General features: G+C 29.0%; 1 protein-coding gene and 1 long non-coding RNA gene across 18 annotated transcripts in view; one reads left to right on the top strand and one right to left on the bottom strand.

Annotated features, from left to right (window-relative positions):
- The first annotated feature begins 1,105 nt into the window (after window positions 1-1,105).
- LOC148234066 (uncharacterized) lies at window positions 1,106-1,561 on the top strand. The gene is made up of 2 exons (XR_015810101.1): window positions 1,106-1,225; window positions 1,312-1,561. It is a non-coding gene; the product is annotated as an uncharacterized LOC148234066 (long non-coding RNA).
- Window positions 1,562-6,639: 5,078 nt separating this feature from the next.
- Window positions 6,640-22,859, bottom strand: part of Pdp1 (PAR bZIP family member Pdp1) — a 160,154-nt gene continuing 143,934 nt past the window's right edge. For 7 of the 17 annotated variants that reach the window (XM_088187613.1, XM_088187608.1, XM_088187614.1 and 4 more), the window contains 5 exons: window positions 20,950-21,092; window positions 18,025-18,235; window positions 16,567-16,670; window positions 15,458-15,595; window positions 6,984-7,290 (listed from right to left, as the gene is read on the bottom strand). In XM_088187613.1, coding sequence (XP_088043739.1) covers window positions 7,201-7,290; window positions 15,458-15,595; window positions 16,567-16,670; window positions 18,025-18,235; window positions 20,950-21,092 — 686 coding nt within the window. In that variant the 3' untranslated portion in view covers window positions 6,984-7,200. Of the gene's footprint in view, window positions 7,291-15,457; window positions 15,596-15,995; window positions 16,132-16,566; window positions 16,671-18,024; window positions 18,236-20,949; window positions 21,093-22,859 lie in introns of those variants that run through there. The other 10 variants (XM_088187615.1, XM_088187610.1, XM_088187604.1 and 7 more) reach the window with 5 other exon arrangements.

Raw genomic sequence — 22,859 nt, forward strand, 5'->3', positions numbered from 1 at the left:
TGGTAAAGTTATATTTTCACTAGTAAAGTCCAAATACATTTTCACAAGCATATATATACCAGTTAAAATATAATTTAACTGATAGGCGCCAGGGCCAGTACAGGCGATCGCCTGGGGCGCTAGATCTTGTGGGGCGCCGTGAAACCAAATAAAGGCGCAATATTCACTTAAAATTATCAAACAATATTGTTAAAGAATATAATCTGACATTTTTTGTATACACTACTGTGTACTCTTTAGATTATTTCACGCGTAAAAAATCGCGACGAAAATAAAACTACAAATTCTTAAATACCCACAATCGCAAAAAAGAGTATAGTGTCAAATATATGTAATATTAAATTACTTTTTTTTTAAATTATATTTTTGCGCTCATGTAATGAGTTATTAAAGTATTATTAGGGTGGGAGGGGGGCGCAAATTTAGTTTTTGCCTGGGGTGCTAAATAACCTAGGTCCGGCCCTGATAGGCGCTAATATGCTGCTCTAAAATTGCTATGAATATCTATTTGAAAGTTGCAAAACATCCATTTGCTGTTCAACCCCAAACCTAACCTAGTAACAAATCTAAAACAATTTTTGTAGTTTTAGAACTTTCATTAGTTCAAGTCCAAAATACAAACTAAGCCAACTCATCTCGCAGGGAAAAATAAGCGAAAGAATAAATACAGACAGATATCGCATTTTAAAAATTGCTTCATAGTCTTTAGAATAGTCGCGTACAAGAAAAACCCACTGAAATGTTACCACTTTTGGGAGAATTTTTAATTGCTGTTGACGTAAACCGGAGATTTACTTTAACATGGCTTCTTAACACTTAAGGGATTTAATTCAAAACTTTATTTACTGTTACCCCTAAAATAAGGATTTTCGTAAAGAAAACATATGGATTACTAATCCCTATATGGAAGACATCAATTAATGTACACCACCACCAACTTGCGGCCCGCGAGGAATAAACTTGCAGCCCGCCAAATTATATTTATATTTTTGTTAAAAGAGTTATATATAATCAACCAATAAAAAACATAAATGTAAACATCAATCAATCAGTGTTGCTAGTAAAAATAAAAATTATAAAGCCAAAATATTTATGCACTAGCAACACTTAGTCCGGGCAATTCCAGCTGTCAACGCCGCGTGTTAAGATTGTCCCGTACAAAACTAAAAACACTCCAGAAAAATAAGAAAAAATACGCGGTGCTTATTAATTTGTGTGAATTTCTGTAATTGATATGTTAATATTCAATCAAAATAATATTTTTATTGAAATGTTTTATTGATTGTGTTAACACTAAGTTATTTATTTTAGCCCTTCATATTCAGTATGTCTTTGTTGAAATCAAGTGGTAGAACATCGAAATTTTCAAGATAAGTCGGAATTGCAGTATTTTGGCTGTGAAGTAAAAAATGAAATAGTCTGTTTGATATGTAATAATATATTAGTGTATCAAAACTATATAATATTAAACGTCACTGTGAACAACATCGATTAAAATACGATAATTAGGACGGATTAATTTCTCCCAATATCGAAGAATTAATAAAAGAGAAGATGCCAACTTTTTTTTATTTATTTTCCTCAAAATTTCGTTATTTCTATTATTAAAACGAATTAATTGATTAACTTATAATTATTCAAATTATAGATAGATTTTTTTATGTTATATTTTTATGTATATGTACACTTGTGTTGTTTGCTTTGATATTATTATTTTTTATTTCTGCATTAGTGGTCTGCGAAAAGTTTCTAATATTTACAGTGCTCTACAGGTGTGAAAGGTTGAGTAACACTGCTTCAGAAAACACTTGGTTCCAATGGAATAGTATGTAGTGAAATCGTCCAGACTCCAACATGTTAACACATATTTACCTTAAGTAATTTTTATTATTATTTTACAAAATATGATATTATATTATATAATTAATTTCAGGAATCTGGGGTATATAGGATCTATCGTTATGAAATATTTTATTTCATTGCATTAAAATAACCAAACACATTTTAGGTAACTCATATATTCTTTACGCATGAACAAAAATAATAAGTCTATAAGATTTCTCTCTTTTACATACTAAAATATATATTATATACTTTCAAACACGAAAACGACAAAATAATGATTTTTCATCAAAATACGAAGCAACAGTCTCGCTTATAATAATTACATAAATTTTAACAACTGCTTGTATTATATAATATATAAATTTATATATATATATATATATATATATATATATATATATATATATATGTATATATATATATATATATATATATATATATATATATATATATATATATAAATATATATATATATATATATATATATATATATATATATATATATATATACATATATGTATATATATATTTGTGTATATATTAAACTACAAAATACGTGTAATTATGTAACAACTATTGAAAAAGTTAACAAAACTAATATAAAGTCAAGATTAAAAGGAATATACAATGGTGTAGACTTGTAATAATACGTTAAAGACACAAATTCAGGTTGTCGGATGAAAGATAATGCAATGGTAATAGATAAATATAGAAAAAGATTATATTTTGCAAACAATCAGAACATTCACCAATTATATTAAAAGGAAAATAAATATCTTTTATGAAACTGCAAAGTTTTTAAGAGTTTTATAATATAGCAGTCAATATCTAAAAGAAATCATTGCATTATATACCAACCGACAGCCGACGTTCAAAACACCAAAGAAAAAATCTACTACAAAACGTTCAGCACTATGTTAAAAAAAAACCTAACATACATACTTTGATGAGCACCTGCGTAAAATGATAACAATAATAACAATAACTGTTTTTTTGTAACCACATAACAATTTTCATCCTTCGCTATATATAATATATGCACGCATACAAACATGTTTTTGTATTTTTTTGACGAACAATAACACCCACATACATATACACATATATTTGTATGTACGTATATTTTCACGTCTTTAAAAAGACATAATATTTACAATAGTTCGAAGTACATCACCTAAGCGGACAGAACAAAAACCAATCTGTCCGTAGGAGCTAACAAAAAGGTAACTGCGTGATCAAAACAATAACGTTCCGTTTACATTTTATCATTTTGTATAAGTTTTACAACTATTAACTTATCACAATTACATGAATAAAAACTCAACTGGCTTCGCTTATATATATATATATATATATATATATATATATATATATATATATATATATATATATATATATATATATATATATATATGTATATATATATATATATATATATATATATATATATATATATATATATATATATATACATATATACGTATATTATACAAAAAAATTAGATAATCGTTTTTAATACGGGCTGGATAATATTGGCCCGATTTGAGTATATCATCAACAGTAACATTTAACAATCTGGCAAATCTGGCTTCATGAAGCATTTTCATGTTCAACAAATATAAATATATATATTCATACATATATTTATATATATATACATATAGTATATATATTTCGGTGGTCCAAAAGTAAAGATATCTATAAAAAAAAATCAATTTTTGTCTTCTATAAAATTTATTATCTATTATGATTTATAACATAGCACAATATGTATTAATATGATTCATAACATAGCACAAGGGTTACCTGCAGTTGTATCATTATCGCATAGCGTTTACTGTAGTGGCTGCTCTTATGATCATAATAAAATACCATGCAAAATAAACAGATTTTTTTCAATAAATATTTTTGCTATGACACCACTGTTAATAAAAACTAAAAAAGTAGTACCGTTTACTTGCCTTAGTCAAACAATATCTATACAATTAGGCCAGTGTGGATTAAAACAACGATCTACAAGAGGAAGAAATACAGAAAAGTCATATACTAATATTAAAAAAGAATTAATAAATATTTTAACACCCCTTAATTTTTCATTATAACAACATTGTACATAATAGCCCTACTTGCCTATACATATTTTTTTATAGTATTTTCTAATTTAATTTCCATTATAAATTAAAGCAATTCTTTAATAAAACTTCAACATAACAATTATTTTATTGTATATATGTATGTATGTATAAGGCGGATTCCACCTAACGATAATTGTTTATATAAAAATCATTTTTTAAACCATTAAATATTGACAATAGCATGTTAATTGACATTTAGGGTAAGCAAAGCTACTTGCTGTAAAATAATAATAATTTTTAATTATATAATTCATTTTTTGTAATAATTAGCAAACTACATAAAACTATCGCGGTAATTGCAATCAACTATTGAAAAGTTTACTTTGGTTTTAAAATAGGCATTATTAGAATAGAGAATGTTTTTATTATAAACAGTTATCATTCATTTGTACCGCTTTGAAGTACACTTATAAACATACATACATATTATGTTTTTTCATATACATATGTGTATATATATGAATATCAGGGGAAGGCGGTGAAATACTTTCCCTCTCGATCGCTCGTGTGTTAAGTGACGAGAGTGAATGAGAGATAAGGGCATGCGGACCGCATGCTCTTATCTCTCACTCACTCTCGTCACTTAGTACGCGAGCGATCGAGAGGGAAAGTATCTCACCGCCCGCGCCTGATAAGTATATATATATATATATTATAATATTAACACTTATCATGTAAAAGGCATGATGCACGCGCGATTGTAACAAATCGTTTTGTGTAATTCGTAAATTTGCGGGATAACTGTTAAGTACCGGTTACATAGTGATGGAGATATTACAATTTGCGTTCATTGTTACAATATTTTTTGATGTTATACTCGATACAAGGCAACTCTAAACATTATATAATATAAGTTCTACACGCTTTTTTTAATTTTTCTACTTAAACGAAAAAATCACTAAGTTCACTTTTACTATATTTATATATATATATATATATATATATATATATATATATATATATATATATATATATATATATATATATATATATATATATATATATATATATATATATATATATATATTTTATATATATATATATATATATATATAATATATATATATATATATATATATATATATATATATATATATATATATATATATATATATATATATATCTTATTTCGGTGCTCCATTGTGCCACATTCATGTGTTGTTCTTCAGTTGCTCATAATTAAATGCACTATGTAATAGTAGTAGTGCAGTGTCGACTCGTCGAATTAAGATCGTTTGCTTTTTAACCCAATTTCTCGATACAATCATCATTGTAGTGTATAATGCACTATTTATTATAAATTATTTAGCTAATTGAAGAATATTGAAAAGATATAATAGTATAGATTTACCGTGATGCTTTGTAAGGTTAGGTTAGATAAATAGAAAACCTTATTTTTGAATATTCTAGATTTGATTTGAACCAATATGACACATTACACACAGCAAAACTACAAATATTCCTATTTTTACATAAAGAAGTACAACAGATTTAACAACATTGTAATATTCCACAGATAGAAAACTTAATAAGTTTATGATGGTCAATAAAGATGATATTCAGCCACTATAACTAGCAATTAAAGGCCTAAACATAGAGTAGTTCTAATGTTTCAAATATCTGTGTGTATGGATAAGTAGCAGTACAACTTTGGATAATGCTATACAATATTGAGTTGGTTAGAAGCATATTTAATAAGATGAAAAACTTAGTGCAGGCTTCTCTAATCAACGCTCCTATTTCGAAGTTGCAGTATGTATGAAACTAAACGTGTAAAAAGATCTTTGAAATGTGGTGTTATTATTAACTGAGCGTAGGAAGATGTACATAATCCAAGGAATGAATTTCAGAATCCTTTAGCTATTATTGGAAGGAAAAATGGATGGCAATTATATTCTGGTTTAAAAAAGTTCTTCAATGCACCATCAAAGTGTAAATAAGTGTTTGGATATTCGCCAGCACTCGAAGAAGACAAACAGCGAAATATCAGAATAAGTACTAATAATTTATGTTTCTGTAGTGTAAATCTAAAATAGTTGTAAATTAGTAAAAAGTAAATGATATTGAAAATCTAATCGAGACAATGAGTTTTAATTCGACGTGTTGAAACTGTAGTTAGGTAAGAATGTTTGAATCACCACTAACTTCGCGCGACGCTAGTACACTACTAGAATATATTTGAGCTAATGCATCGTTCCAATACTATTTTTTTATATCAGCAGCATTCGTACGATTTATATAAGACCAAGTTGCGTTATTGTTGAAGTTTGACCAACGAGCATTCTCTGTCACATGGACAGCGCTGCTCGGTCGGCATATGGACGGGCTCTGTTTGAGGTTGTCTTACACCATAATACTGTCTTAGGAAAACGATACATTAAAAAAAAGGTGTAAAACTTCAAACCATCATTGTTTCGCATGACGAACAATGTTCATATACGATATATTACAACAATAATTAATAATATTAACACATACGCATATAATATATATATGTGTGTGTGTGTATATATAATATGTATGTTGACGTGTATTTACAATAAGTCAAAAGTTAGAGCTATACAGCAGTCATTGCGTTTTTCTAAAAAAATAGTTTTTCTAGATCTTTGGGAATCCCCTTAAAAAAATTAATAAAATTTCATTTGAGTTTAAATAATTATTTTACTCTTACAAAATTAAAAAATAAAACTTTTCAAAGCCTTATTTTTTATTTATGGCTTTTGGAATAACTTAAAAAATCATTCATCAAAAAACCTTATTTACAAGCTTTCAACGTCACAATCCGAAAAACCATTACGTCCTCTGATAATTATTGACTCTTGTCCATATAATAAATACACACAAACATACACAGATATAGGTGCGTTATATGTTCTTTATATGAAGCCACTTGTTATACAAATTGTAATTGACAGCTTTGAAACTGTATTTTTTTGTGAACCAGTATATCACTCGCGAGTGATTATCGTATTTAATACACATACATTATTATTATTATTATTATTTTCCGATAATTCTCATGTTTATCATATGAACATCTAAATAAAGCGATCATTGTAACATTATTTTTTACGTAACAATATATTGATCAAACAACGACATTGTGTGGTGGTGTGTGTGTATTAATATTTCAATTTGATCGGTGTTAATTTGATGTCACAATTCGTTATTATCATTACATGTATAACCAATGTTCAAATGTGCCACAATGTTAAAACTTTTATAGTTCGATCTTTGTTTTTGTTAATTTCTCGCGAAGCGTGTCGTTTTCCTTCTTCAACATGTCTATCGTCTGTCGCAGTGTCATATTCTGAAAAACGAAACAGTTATGTTAAACAAAAATATTAAGCGATTCTAGGACATTTCTATAATAAGAATTCGTATTAGGTTCAATCATAAGAAAACCATAAAACTGCTACTAAACTTTGTTGATAGTTTTAATTATTAATTTATATGGTAAATTTATGTAACAGCTTAACGCCAATGTACATAATAGCAAAAAAAGTTATAACAATACAGATTAAAAGGTTTTTTTATGTCTCCTCTAAGGAGGATATTAGATTTAGACTTTGCCTTTTAGACACCCAAAATCAGCAAACGCCACGGAGTCAAAATTTCCCGTATTGCATCGAAAATATACAGCTCTCGAATAAAACATTTGCACACCGTGGCGATCGCTGCCCTAAATGATCAGCGTCATTAGGAATCAAATTTTCTCTAAACGGGAGAAAACATAAAGGGTCGGGTGAAACTGGTAAAACTTAAATAATCCTCAGTGACAAAGCCTATTATTTATAATAGGCACATAAGTGATTTTATATTCTATTTAAAGTTCATTGGTACGATTTTCTTCGCAAAAATTTTTTTGCATGCACCAGATTTTGCCCATGCGGCGTACATCCTCGAGGGCTGAATCAAATGAGTATATTCTTCTTTACGTCACAGCATCCTTCTTCTATTTTGAAGATACAAATTTCTCCGAGATATATATTTATTTCCAAGCTTTCGTTGACGATGTGGCAGATATTCTCGGGCGCTGTCTCAAATGAACGTATTCTTCTTTTCCCGAAATCGCGGTAAAAGACTCGCGCAAAATAATTACGCACCGCAAAGAAAATCGTATTAAAAAACTAAATTTTATAATTAAAATTACGTGTTTCATTGCGGTGCTTCACTTACTTTTAACCGACATTACAGCAGGTAAATTCCTGCCATGGTGATCGCAAGAAAGTACCTGCTGAAATGTTGCAATCGTCGGCAAGAGAAATAAGGCAAATTAAAATTAAATTTTATTGCCCAGATTATAGGTGTTGCTATTAATTTAAGAATCATTTATTTTTTTAAATAAATATATAAAAAATACTATTTTTTATTAAATTTAAATTTATGTTAAATAATATTATTGATCTGTAATTATTTTTCTGTGATTTTTTAGAGGTTTTTAATTTTTTAACAGCCGCTAATTTAAGCAAGATATTTTTTAGAAAAGTTTTATAGTATAATTAAATTTAATATCTAAAATTGTAAACGTTTTTAAACAAGTAACTTTACTTGTGTAACTTGTGATAATTGATATTCCTTTAACTGATGGTTCATATCGCATCTTTCAATTTATATGGTAGATATGTTATACGAAATATCGTGTAAATTGAGGAATAGAACGAAATTTGTTATAAAACGATCGAATAATAATCACGTATACTTTTTACATTTCTTTAAATTATAAAGTAAACAAGAAAAATCTTTAGCAATTCGCGTGCACTTCAAAAAGCAATTCAAGACACACTGCATGGGCAGTGGGAGAGGTTACAGGTGTAGGTTAAGTGCAAGAAGTAGAAATAAGCCATTAACCCAAGCATTTGTATATCGTCGCGCTACATGCGTAGCGGTGTGGAAACAATTACAATATATTCACAGAGAGCACGTTCCCGGTGAGCACCATCCCAGATAAAATCTGCGATTCATCCCCGACAACCCGCTCTCACTCCTCGAGATCACGAACTACGCTCGCTCGCTAAGAATGATTTGGTGCTGTATGACTCTCACACTACGTGCATTCGATGTATCCTTGTCTGTATATGTTCGTCTCTAATTGCCACCCGGTATGGTCTTGTGTCCTGAGGATAGTGATACGGCAGGGATCGTCAACACTTTTATTATTTACTAATAGGGTATGTTTAACAACGGGAAGTATAAAAGTAAAGTTGTTTCCATAGAAGAAAAAATATATATTTGTGATCGACTGGTACATGGAAATAATTTTTTTGTAATTTTATGAGAATTTAATCTACACGAAGCGATGCTTCATACAATTCAATAAAACAGAAAAAATAGTGATTGAGCTATTTTCGGATCATTTGAATCCACGAAATGGTTACATGTGTAAATAGTAAAATAGTAGTTAGAGTAGTAGTTTTTATTTTAAAAAAGGGAAGGAGTTGATGAAAGCGATGATAATTTTTTCGTTAGTTGTGGGTGATTAGACAGGTTTAAAAAAAGGTTTCCTGTAGAAACTGCAAAAATATTTCAAGAGGATGGGTATTCAGCTGATCAGGTGTTTAATGAGTACATAACGGGATTATATTGTTGGAAGATACCAGAGCGAGTTTATATTTTTAGAAATGTAAAATTTGTTTCTGAATTTAATATGGCTAAAGTGGATAAAACGGCTTGTAAACATTATAATTTAGAAAACCAAGGCAAAAACTACATTTAGCAGAAGCGCTGGAAACTTATTTTATTAATTTTACTCCTTTAACCGAACGTTTTGCAGAATTTATAAAAACAATTAAAAATATCACTAGCTCCGTATTACAAATTAGGAAAAGAGTTTCAGACTACAAACAATCTTAGAAAATAAATCAGATAATAATAGAACAGATGGTGATGAACATCTTATACCAGCCAGCCTCAAAAAATCATGTCGTTGGAACTTGATTTTGAATGATAGTGAGAGTGATTATTGATTGCTTCATACTTGTTTTTTCTGAATTGTTTGTTCTTTCAAATGTTATAAATTTTTCCTTTGTACAATAGATTAATCTGGCCCATTTGCTTGAAAGTAAAATAAAAACTAATTTATTGACTAATATACGTACAGCCCTTCCGAAAATATTTTAGGTAAAAATTTAACTGTAAAACAAAAAAAAGTTGTCGAGTTTTGCTCCCGTGACTGGGAGCGTAAGGACGCTCGCTCTTATCTCTCTCACTTTAGTCACTTAGCACGCGAAACGGAAAAGATCTCATCGCACGCGCCTGACATACATACATATGCATTCGTACGTACACATTGCAAAAAACTCTAATCTCTGACTACACGCTCCCACTTAGCACGCACGCTAGTAAGTATTTTAAAAAAATTTGTGAAACTGCGTAAAACAAGAACCGCGTAAATTGAGGGGTAATGCAGAATTCAATGACTAATAGATGTGAGAGCAACTTTAAAAATAAATACGTCAATTAATTTTTACAAATATGTTTTATTTACACATGCGTAATTCTTATCTGATTGATTTTTTAAAACGTCTAAAGCTCACTAATAATATAGTAATCCATAAACATATTTTTGTGTAATGAGTTGTGAGTTACACTAGCAAAAAAGCAAGATTTATATTGATTAACGCCAGTTTATGAAGGTGAAGTGCGTGATTATGAGTGCATAGCGCAAAACAACCGCCGACATTTAGTGCAAACGACAGTGAACACCGATATTTTGTTAAAATTAATTCATTTGCAACCTCTCTATACCATAGTTCAGAGACCCTAAGCTTTAAAGAAAATATATGGCGGGCCAGATAGAAAAATATTCTTACTGGAATCATATTCGGACATTTGCTAATGTAAAGTTTACGCATGTTCGATAATTATAGATATTTTTTTATGAAATTAACTGGAGTTTATGGATGTTATAGTGATTTGAATTATTTTTTCGCGAGTCAAACAAAAATAAGTAGCGTGGTTTGGGGAAATAGCAAAATAGTAGCAGAAGATAACAAATAAAATAAACTAAAAATTGCGGAAGAAGCGTTAGAATTGGACTTCGCAGAAAAAATATAACAAGGTAATCTGATTTTTTTTAAATTATATAAAATAAGATAACTGTGCCAGTATGTAGATAAACTTAGCAATCTAAATTACATTTTAATAAATTATGAATAAATATTTCATAGCAACAAAGTAAATAATAAGAAGGAGATATTATCAAGATTTCGTCCAGGATGATGACCCCCAACGTCAGAGGTTGAAACGATAGGAAGAAGTAGGGATATTAGGGCACCTTTACACTTTTCAAAATTATGTAATATGATACTTAGAATTTAACTGAAATTCTACCATATGAAGAAAAAACATTAAAAATATCTAGAACCAGATAATGAGGCAGACACTACATTATATTTCAATTTAAAAAGGGCTTCATAGTTCTGAATATGTTATATAAATGTGATAGAAACATTGTTATAGAACAGAAAACAAAAATTCTCATTCCACCTCACATAAAGATATATTTCATTCACCTATTAATTTAAGTAATCTTAAAGCTTAACAATGTGCTAGTTAATTAAAAACGTGTTAAAGCTTAGTTAAATATACCATAAATTATCAACCATATTTAGATAATTTTTGCCTCTTAGTGTAAAACCTATTTTAACAATTGGTGTTTTTGACACATAAAAAAAAATTAAAAATGGATAAGTAAATGTAAATAATATATGCAATTATAATAGGAAAAATATACTATAATGAATTAATCAAAGAAAAATAAAAATATACATTGAGTATAAGTCTACAAAAGAAATATTTAAGTGTTCATAAATAATGGAAAATAAAAACAATAGTACCAATTCTACAAAATTACTTTACTGCTAACTGCTAAAAGCGAACGTAATTATACAATATAACTAATAAGTTCTAAAACTAATAACAGCAGTACTAATAAAATTTCATATACATATATCGACAATACATATATTATCTATATTATATTATTAGGTAATCCGGAAATAAATGTCGTTTTTTTAAAGAAATAAAAAAAAAACACTTTTAAATGTTTATTTTTGTTTCAATTTCATTCTAAAAATATTATTATTTTTTAATTTATTAGCATAAAATTTGATTTTTTCTATTCATCAAGTGTCGGATCGTACTAAATAAACGATAGTCAGAAGGAGCAATGTCTGGAGTATAAGGTGGATGATATAAACCTTCAAGACAAGTTCCTTGATTTTATCCAGAGTCAATTTCGTTTTGTTGTTGTTAAGTTTTGTAATACACAAATACGTTGCAATAGCACCGTACACATAAAATATCTCTTGTCTACTACGACGATTGTTGTCGTACAACAACCATTTCTCATCTCCGGCTATCAAATGATCACGAAAAGGCGACTCAGCTCTAATGCCTGCACTAAGCTCTCTGGAAGTTGGCTAAGGTTGACCAAGGACGGAGAATATAGTGTGTTACTTCGGTCAAGCTCAGTTCTGCCCGCTCTAAAATCTCTCGGAAGTTGCCCGAGGTTACCGAGAAAGGGAGGTAAAGTGGGGGGAATTCAATCGACTTGGCCAGCTTCGAGCGCTTCCGAACATTGTCGGCAAACGGACCGAATTCAAAGAAACCGAAGTCGGAGCTGCTCTTTCGAGCGCGAGCGGTGAGATAATTCCCCTTTCGCTCTCTCGCGTGTTAAGTGACGATAGTGAGAGAGATAATGATATGGTTTTTAGCAAACTGAAATAGAACGAGTAATTCGGTTCAATTTCAGTATGCGCGTAGGCGTCCTATGGTCAACACGCATGACGAGCGCTGCATCGTGGTCACGTGGTCAAGTTATAATACCATTGGGGACTTCAACAGACTCTTACTGACATCTTTGAATATTTTAGGGCACCAAAAGGGATTAATTATATTTTTGATAGTATATTCTTCTAACAGATATCGTTATTATATTTATTTCATATAAAATTAAATAATTAAAAAATAATTGGTGGTAAATGATTTTGTTAAAAAAATCGTTATGAATATCCTTATGTATTTTCCTAGATCGGTTGATATAAATGTCACACCATAACGAATTCTTATTTAGAATCGATGGCGACAAATTCTAGGATAGTCACAGATGTGGTGTTCGTATTCTGAAGTATCATTTTTATGCCTTATGGCATTTTGCAAAAGCCGACAAAGATTTTGCGTAATTATATTGTATTGGTGAGTGCCTACACAAACTTTTATAATTATCAGCAGCGTAATTTTAATAATATGAGAATTTAAAAATTGCGATTATTTGGCTCATTTTTTGATCGCGCGCAAATATGCCAGCTGTATGTGACAGCAGCCGCCGTGCAAACGTCATTCACGGCCGCCATCCGGACGGCATACTCGGAAGTCAGCGATCTCGGCCGACTTCGGTTCGGACAACTTCCAGAGAGTGTAGTGCAAGCATAAGTTCTATAAACGCGAGGAACACATACACAATGTCTCAATGTCTTCCCAGTCTCCTTAATGTGTATATGCACTGCTATATTGGACTGGTGTAGTTTTCGGCCAGCTGAAGTTTAGTTTGAGTAAGATTTGCTTTAATTTATTTAGCCATGACATCATTGTCTCTCATTGCTGGTCTTCCTCATTCAGGACTATTCTTAACATCGTGATTTCCATTCAAATTTTTTAAACCATATTTGCCATTTATAGATATCTAATGAGTAATCTAATACTTTACAAATGTTTTTAATAGCCGTAGTTGTCATTTTGTATAAATTATTCATTTAGTAAAAATTCTGCCTTTGTAAATTTTGGGGCCTAATTTTGTGTATCAACACAAATATAACAACATACGTACTTAGGTATCAAACGCCAAAGCATAATTGTCTATTAAAACTTAAATTTTAAAAAACGAAGTGAATTTCGGGATTACCTATTGTATTATGAGACAAACTATGAAAAATGGATTATACTACAATTACATTAAACTACAAAACTTATTTATTGTAAATCCAAATTTAAAACATTAAGAGTTCTTTCATTTAGGTCACCGATGTTGTATCCTCTCAATCAAAAACATTGTCAGTGTTTGATAAATACAGTAAAACGTACAACCGTCTCAAATTGACTGAAAGAGGTATAGATCGGTCATTCAAAATGAAAAATACTATACTTACGTATAAAAACTAATGTTGTAGCCATACTGGCTTATTCATAATTCATAATTAACATTAAAATGCAAAATTTGAGATATATTTGTACGTCTAAATAATGCTAATGTGCAATTTATAACAACTATGGTATATTTAATTTATTAATTACAAGCTATTACTACCAATGCTTCTTTATTTTTAGCTAATACAAGACACTGTTAAATTAAAAGAATAAAACTAGCAAAACTAAGCTTTAGTTACAAAACAGTATGTATTCCTTTGCATGCAATTAAAATAGTAATAAACCGGATAATAAATAAAGCTGATTAAATAGTTATTTTGCAAAAAATATTATGTACATAGTACTATATAAGAAGTTGAAAGTATTAATAGTATTGCGCTAAGAGATATAAGCAAATATAAGAATAGTTCCAAAAGCTATATATTTCTTGCGGTGAGCAACATATAAAAGTAATTTGAAGGGTCAAGACTAACTTCTTCCAAAATTTTCCAACCTAATTAAAAAATATTTGTAATTTATAGTATAAGCATATTTTAGACCTGATATTTTAACTATTTATTGGATAATATTTTCATCTGGTTTTATTTATGACTTCTAAAATGAAATCCGACATGTATCTTTTTTAACGTTTCTTTCTCTATTTATGCAAAACTTTTGAGTAAATATGCATCCAAGTCCTTTAAATTGAGATAAAGTTGTTCTTGAAAAGAACTAAAAGTAAATTTTTATACAATTTAATTATATTTTATTAATTTTAATATACATGACATAATGTATGTAATTAAACAATGATTATTGTTTTTTATGAAAAGGTAAATAAATGTAATAAGTATAATATTAGTATTAGATGTATATTTTTTTATTGGTTTTTGTTATTATACAGTAGACTCTGGATTATCCGAAGCGGTAGAGAAAATAAATACCTGAATAATCTCTTATTTAAAAGTATTAAAAAAAATGTTTTATAGTAAGAACAATGTTATAATTTTAGTTATTAAGTTATTTCTAATATGTATATGTAATAATTTTTAAGTATTTTGTGATTGTTCACAATTTTTGGTACGTAGTTGAATGAATTTTTAAACTTTTTTAATACAAAATTATAATTTTTTACCGTTCCGTTTCACCGAGAATCTACTGTATATCTTAAGTAATTGTCATATGAGTAGCTCTTAATACCTGCACATATACTGAGGAACTTATATGATCTGATTACATGCAGGGGTTTTTGAAGAGTTTAATAATTACCAATTGACTTCAACCGATAAGAAGGAATTTTTAGAAAACGTTGGAAAATTTTGGATAGTATTCTATAAAATTTGTATACTCACTTCTTTCTCGAGGAATGCTGCTCGAAGAGCAATTTGATTCTCTTTCACTCTGCGTGCATCTCGAGAGCGCTTGGCTGCCATGTTGTTCTTTCGTCGGCGTGCCCAGTACTTATCATCCTTCAGATCATCGGGTACAAACTGATTCAGCAAATCGCAAAAGCAAAGATATTCATAATACATATATGTATTTTACTTTTACTCGCGCGAAAGTTAGCAAAAAGGGCACATGTTACAGAAGTGCTGCATATTAGAAAGTCAGAATATTAATGAAATTTGTACTGTTTTTATTATTATATGTCTTTTATTGTTCTATGTGATCAATTAAATGCAAAAAGTTACGATGAGGGATTTATATGCTTAGTCAATTGAATTTCGATAGCGTAACGTCACGTATGCCCTTTTTGCAGACCACATTGACACTGAAATGTTGAAACACGCACTGCGGAGCATATCGCTAAAATAATCACATCAAGTATACATATTTGCCAAAATTCGCAAACCCAAGTATATATATATAAATATATTATAAATGCAATGTTGTAACATGTGCCCTTTTTACAAACCTCGGTTTATTTATGTATACTGTGGACGCAAACTCAACGGACGGTCAGTATGATCTAGTTCGACGCGATTGCTTTTCAACTTTATTGGACTCGACACATTTACATTATTCACTGTTAAAACAGAAAATAATTTAAATATATAAGAGTCCATCAAAATTGCATCAACAGTAAGACTTTAATACATATTATGCATTACATATCCAGCTAAATGTATATTTCGGGCACCGAAAATTACTTTGACTGTATTATAAAATAATGTTTTGAAAAATTTGCAATAAAAAATGTAATTACTAGTTCTTCCATTTTCGGTACCCTTAACTAATACATAATAAATACAAATACATACTTACACACACATATATTTATGTATGTATTTATATGTATTATATCCAGCTATTGAATTAATATCACACTTAAAAATAATTAAAATAATACTTTTTAAGATTTTAAAGTATACATTTTAATTTCTTTAATAAGTGATTATATTTCAATAGCTAGGTATAGTACATATATGTATATACATGTATGAACAATTAAAAAAATAACCTGTTTTCGAGATTTTTTAATCATAGGTTGTGGTTTGAGTTCTTCGTCAGAGAACGCTCTGGTACGGGGATCGAAATCTCGTCCAGATGATGCCATGGAAAATGCTGAAACGTTTACAGAAGCAACATTAGCAAGGTACATACTTGTATAAACAATATGTCAGATTAATAGTCTCTTGATTTCAGAGTTTCATGGATTTATTGACTATAGTCAACTGACTTAGTTCCAGGACACATCCGATATACACTGTTTATGAAATGTTTTCAATTAATAAAATGGCAACTTAGCTTTGATTCAACTTTAATAGGGTTACTCTAGAATTTGAGTATTCTGTAACAATAATATTCGTCCTTCTGGACTAACTGAATGTTATGAGTGAACCTTTGACTGAAAAATACTTCTTAGTGCTAACGGTGCATGACAACTAGAAATCCATACACAGTGTGCAGACATTAAGCATTTGAATTTGTATAATCTATCAAAACTAATATGTTTTAAGAATAATTAAATCGTATTTAACTCGAATGAAACTATTCTGGAACAATATATATAATACAATTAGTTAAAAATAGTAACTGTAAAATAAATTAAAAGTATTGAACTGTCTATTAAAAAATAAGAAATGTAACCTGTTAATACTTTACTAATAAAATATTAAAGATGGTTCAATAATGTAACTATAAAAATAAATGTAAGTATCTCATTTCCTATTGATAAAATAAAATATTAGTTAAAGCACAATTCATTACTATTACACTAAATTATTTTGTTGAAAATATAAATATATGTGACGTCTAGAATCAGATCAAAATTTACATTTACTTACTTTTGATTAAAATATAAAATATCAATGTGCACTATTTTCAATATTGAATAATTGTATGATCAATCATGATCTAGTATTTAATAACGATTTTTCAACTCTATATTGAACTGTTAAACTTTGCTGTCTTTATGTATCTTAAATTAATATAACAATGTTGGTATGACATGTTTGAAATTATATAAAAAATAAATAGTTTAACATATGCCAATATGCTCTATATGTACAATATATAAACAATTACAAAAAACATGTTTAATTTTGATTTTAGACTTTACATATATCATTAGAAGAATTACTCTTATTGTATTCGATTAAACGTCGATATAAAACAGATCACTTAATAAAATAAGTACACGATTAGCTTCTTCAAATCGTTCCTTCAGTACTCACTGAGCTTGCTCAATCTTAAACAATCAGTTATGATTGTTTGAATTGACCCATATGAGCCGTCCAAACGTGCAGCTATTATTTCCATTGATGTTTGTCAATCTTTAACCAAAATATATTCACGTACAGCTACTGCAATTGATTTTGCAATGGATTACAATTTTGTTAGTTTAAACTACATTATGGCTTTAAAAAAATTAACTGCAGCCTATCTTATCTCTAAGGGTGTAATAAAGTATACTAACTGGAATCGGCTGGCGATAACGGAGGGTTGATGGTGTCGGGGCTCATGCAGTCGGATGGCGACGGAGATCTTTCACGTTTTGTTACTTGTGGAGGTACTTGCCCGAGCGCAAGACCGGCAGCATGGCAAAAACTGCTCGCCGCTAAGTGACCTCCCCCGAGGCCATCTCCAGGCATCCCGTTCTCGGACAGGAACTCGTCCAGGTCCACATACTGAAAAATAATTTTCGCAAAATTAATCCGAGACAAAAGATTTATATTTATATTTATCAGATTCAAATTCATGCAAAAAGTGTTATTAAAAAAATCTAAGGCATAATCATTTAAAATGGTCGTGTGTGATTATTGTGACTAACATTCATTTGATAATACACTATATAATGTTTTTTTAAATTAAATTATATTTACAAAATCTCATTTTTTGGATATTGTGAATTTTGATTAATTTTAAATTTATATCCCTTTGAACTTCTGTATAGTTTAAAATAGGTGACGTATATTTTCATATTCTAAATTCATTTCTTAATAATTTTAGATTTTTGAAAACGAAAATCAACATTAAAATTTTGAAAACTCATAAATGGCCAATTTGTAAGCTGTCCAAATTGGTAAAATTAAAAATAAACCCGTAAGAATTAGGTAGATTTATGTATTTAAAACTGCGTACAAAAAGTTTATTATATTATATATATTTTTTACAATTTTAATATAAGTATAATTTTTGACTTCCTTCTTTTTTTCTTAAGGATTTTTTTAAGCAAATAATAATTAAAAAAACATAACTATTTATATTGTTTTTAACCTGTTAACTTTTTTCTTTATGACATTTTTAACAAAGTTGTAATTTGGTATCGAGCCAATTTAAAAAAAACATATTTTTTAAATTTCATTTAATTTTAATCTCTATTAATAAACATTTATGACTAAATTATTTTTTCCCAAAGACTTTCTTAATGTAGCTAAGTGTTTTTTTAATTTAGTTTATTGATTAGTCGCTATTTTTAAACAAAATGGCAGATTAGGCTGGCTTATGAACTTACCCGAGATAGAAGATCTATTTTTAGAATAAGTTTATTGTTGATATAGTATAAATAAAATAACGATATCCAACATTACTGACAGAAATAAGAATTTGAATTTATTTATTTTTTATTATAAAACGTTATTAACATGTTTGCTTTTTTTCCCTAAGATTTTTATAACGGAGTCAAACATTTTTTCTAATAATAAAAATTTATGCCATTACTCTTATCTTCAAAATTTTTTAACGTAGCCACGAGTTTTTAAGTTGATTGTTTAGTCGCCATTTTGAAACAAAATGGCAGATTAGTCTGGTTACGAACTAAGGTGTAATTAAAAATCTATTTTTAGAATAAGTTTTATGACGATATAAATAAAAATACGATATCCAACATTAATGACACAATATAAATATTTTAATTTAATTTTATTATACAATTTTTATATATAATATTATATTTTTTTCTCTAGGATATTTTAACAAAGTGCCAATATTTTGCCAAAGTGCAAACGTTTTTGAGTTTTATTTTATTATAATTTCTATTATTAACATTACTGTTTCTTAAGATTTTTTAAAGTACGATTTAAATTTATTGATTAGTCAAAATTTTGAAACAAAATGGCTTACAAACTTATCCGAGATTCAAAAGCTATTTTATAATTAAAATTACGATATCCAACATTAATGGTAATTTTTTTATAAATTTAATTTATATTTTTATTATATATAAAACGTTTTTAACCTTTTTTATTTTTTTACTAGGAATATTTAACGGAGATAGAAAACATTTTTTTCAATTTTTATTTTATTTTAATAATATAGTAATAAACAATTATGATTTTATTACTTTTCCGATTTAAGATTTTGTACCGTATCACCAAATTTATGCTATTTTTTATTAGTCGATATTTTTAAACAAGATTGCGGATCAAGCTTATTTTTAAATTACATTTTATTTTAATTTTTATAAATAAACATTTATAATTTTATTATTTTTTCATCCAAGATTCTTTTAACGTAGCTACAAATTTTTATTTTTTTTAATACCCGACATTTTGAAATATGATGGCAAGTTAGTTTAGCTAATTTATATATAATATTATACATATAGATTATTTGACTGAGAGTGGTTTAGAGGTCTCTTGATGATAGTTGTTGATATTGTATTGAATTTTTTGTAAGTCACTTCAAGAGTATGTGTGGTTCTTTAGAAGTCAGGTGATGATTTTTGCATATATTTATTACCAATGAGAAAACCAGAAATAGCAAAATAATATATTTAAATGAGCTTAAAATGTGATGAATATTTAAGATGAAATACAATTTATATAAAAGATAATTGTAGAATAATTGGCAAATTGTCTATAAAACATAAAATAGTTTTTAAAATAAATAAAACGACTGTTGTAATAACATTATTAAAATACAATCCACATTGAAAAAATTATTTAGGTTACATTTTTTTTTTAAATTTATTTTAATTTTTTTTCTGACAAAATTAATACTTTTGATTTGACGAAATACTAAAATATGGTTTTTATTTGTAGTTTTATTATAACATATTATTTGAAATATCATACGATGAAATTTATTGAAAAATTGCAAGACTTATGAAAGCTGTACTGTTTATTTTACACATACATAAATCATGTGGATTTTTTATGCCTTTTAAAGTGATAAAGATTGACTTAAAAAGTTATTACAGGTTACCGTTTTTTTATATGTAAAAACATAAAAGCGTGTTTGTAATAATACATAATAATTATAAAAAACATGTAACATAATAAAACTTGATACAAACGTTATTGTTTCAGTTAGTGACGGTAGCGTTTGCAGATTAACAAAATCAAGCGAGGACAACACACAAGAGTTAAAGACGATATAAATATGTCTTTTGATTACTGACTTCTTGTACCTTGAGATCGGTGTCATATGGTAGGGTCTTATCCCATAAATTGGGACCTAGGAAGGCCGCTTGCGCCTCCATATTAGACCACAGCTCGGTGTCGTCCTTTTTGTCCTCATTGTCTTTGCTGTTGCTGGATTTGCCTGAAATAAAAACGTAAAATAATTAATTTTATATGAAAGAAATATAATATAAAGGTATTACAACTTGTAATTTTGTTCGAGGAGTAGTATAAATGCATACAAGAAAAGTTTAATGAATTTAGTACAAGTTAAGAATCTATAAACAAATGTCAAATGACTGAAACATAAGTGATGCTCTCTGTGTTTAATTTGTGTTTGATTTCAAGTTGACATAGCGGAGAAGGGAAATCACAACCCAGTGGCGTAGCTATGGGGGGGCGGAGGGGGCGGACCGCCCCGGGCGGCACTTGCTTGGGGGCGGCATATTCGCGATGGGATTGTCTGGTGTGGTTCTTAACCACTTGCGTACCGCGAGTTTAAAGTTAAACGTCACCTCAATGCCGCAAGTTTTTAAATAAAAAACAAAGCCTTATAAATAAAGTAAAATAAGATTTATGAATTTATATTTACATGTTTATACAAGCTCTATCAATTGAATCCAAAATTAGTAGAAAAACACACTTTTATTGTCAGGGTTGGCACTTCCAGTATTTTTTTAATTAATTAATTTATGGTATATTAAAAAACAATCACAATAAAATGTAGGGATTGTACCTAAGAACTTAAAATCACAATTAGTATTTGTCCTTCGTGTGATAGATAGTCTTTGAAGCACTTAGTTGGAAAAAGTGCAACCAGACATTGTTGAGTGTGATATTTCGACATAACGACGATAACACTCGAGTGGCACCCCTAGTGGCATATCCTGTCAAAACGTCGTAATTAAAAGTAAATACAAATCTTTAAAACCATTTCTAGTTCCATAAAGGTAGCCAAAGAGGTCTTAGTTTAAAAAAATCTAAATATGATGACGCGTCGTGTTCGCGTACAGCCAGGAGCCCACCGGTGGGTCTGCGGCATTGGTGGTCTGCTCAAGTTTTGCCCGCCCGTGGGTCCACGGCACCCAAGTGGTTAATCCTGAATGCACTAAGACAACAAGAATAACAAGAATAACAAGAGCTTAATAATAACCAATTTATTATTTTAAGAAATGTTGATTTTATGACCCTGCAAAAAAATGTATGGGGAGGGGGCGGCAATTTTAAGGATCGCCCTGAGCGGCACATACCCTAGCTACGCCACTGTCACAACCAATAAACACTACCTAGTGATTACCTCACCAACCACTACTAACAGTAAGGGCTGATCCAATATTTAAAATATCCGGAGGCATTGATAAGTGAAAGTTAATTTAGTAATAATTACACGATATTAGGAATCATGTTGACAATGAGTTTGCTATAGATTTAGCTAAGTGACAGAACTTGTACGAAAATAGTGACACAATACAGTTTTTGAAGTGTATGTCGAGTTTTTAATATGTGAAAAATTGGACTATCGGATGTTCGCTTTTTTCTGAAGCCCATTGGACTATTTACAAATTTTTCTTTGAACGACATTTATTCAGGAATTTTTGCTATTTTAAACCTGTTTTTTCTAATCCATCTGGTAACCCTGACCACAGTAGAACAAATATCGCTCATTATCGCGTTTTACTTCCGCATTTAGAACTAGTAAATATTATTATAATACATAAATATGATTATTATAATATTTATTAAAAGCCTAAGAATAACACTTTAGACTAATAGTTTGAATGTCATAGATTAGGGAACATGGCGTTTCGTAGCTGCCCTAGCCTTAAAAGTAATCCGGCCTTGATTATTATATTGTTTGTGTTTGCCAGTTTCTTAGCGCATATCGATTGGGGCAACCCCTTCGCGCACG

This window comes from Plectrocnemia conspersa, unplaced genomic scaffold, assembly GCF_051122295.1.
Source record: "Plectrocnemia conspersa isolate PC_06_02 unplaced genomic scaffold, ASM5112229v1 ptg000006l, whole genome shotgun sequence".
Classification (NCBI taxonomy): Eukaryota; Metazoa; Arthropoda; class Insecta; order Trichoptera; family Polycentropodidae; genus Plectrocnemia; species Plectrocnemia conspersa.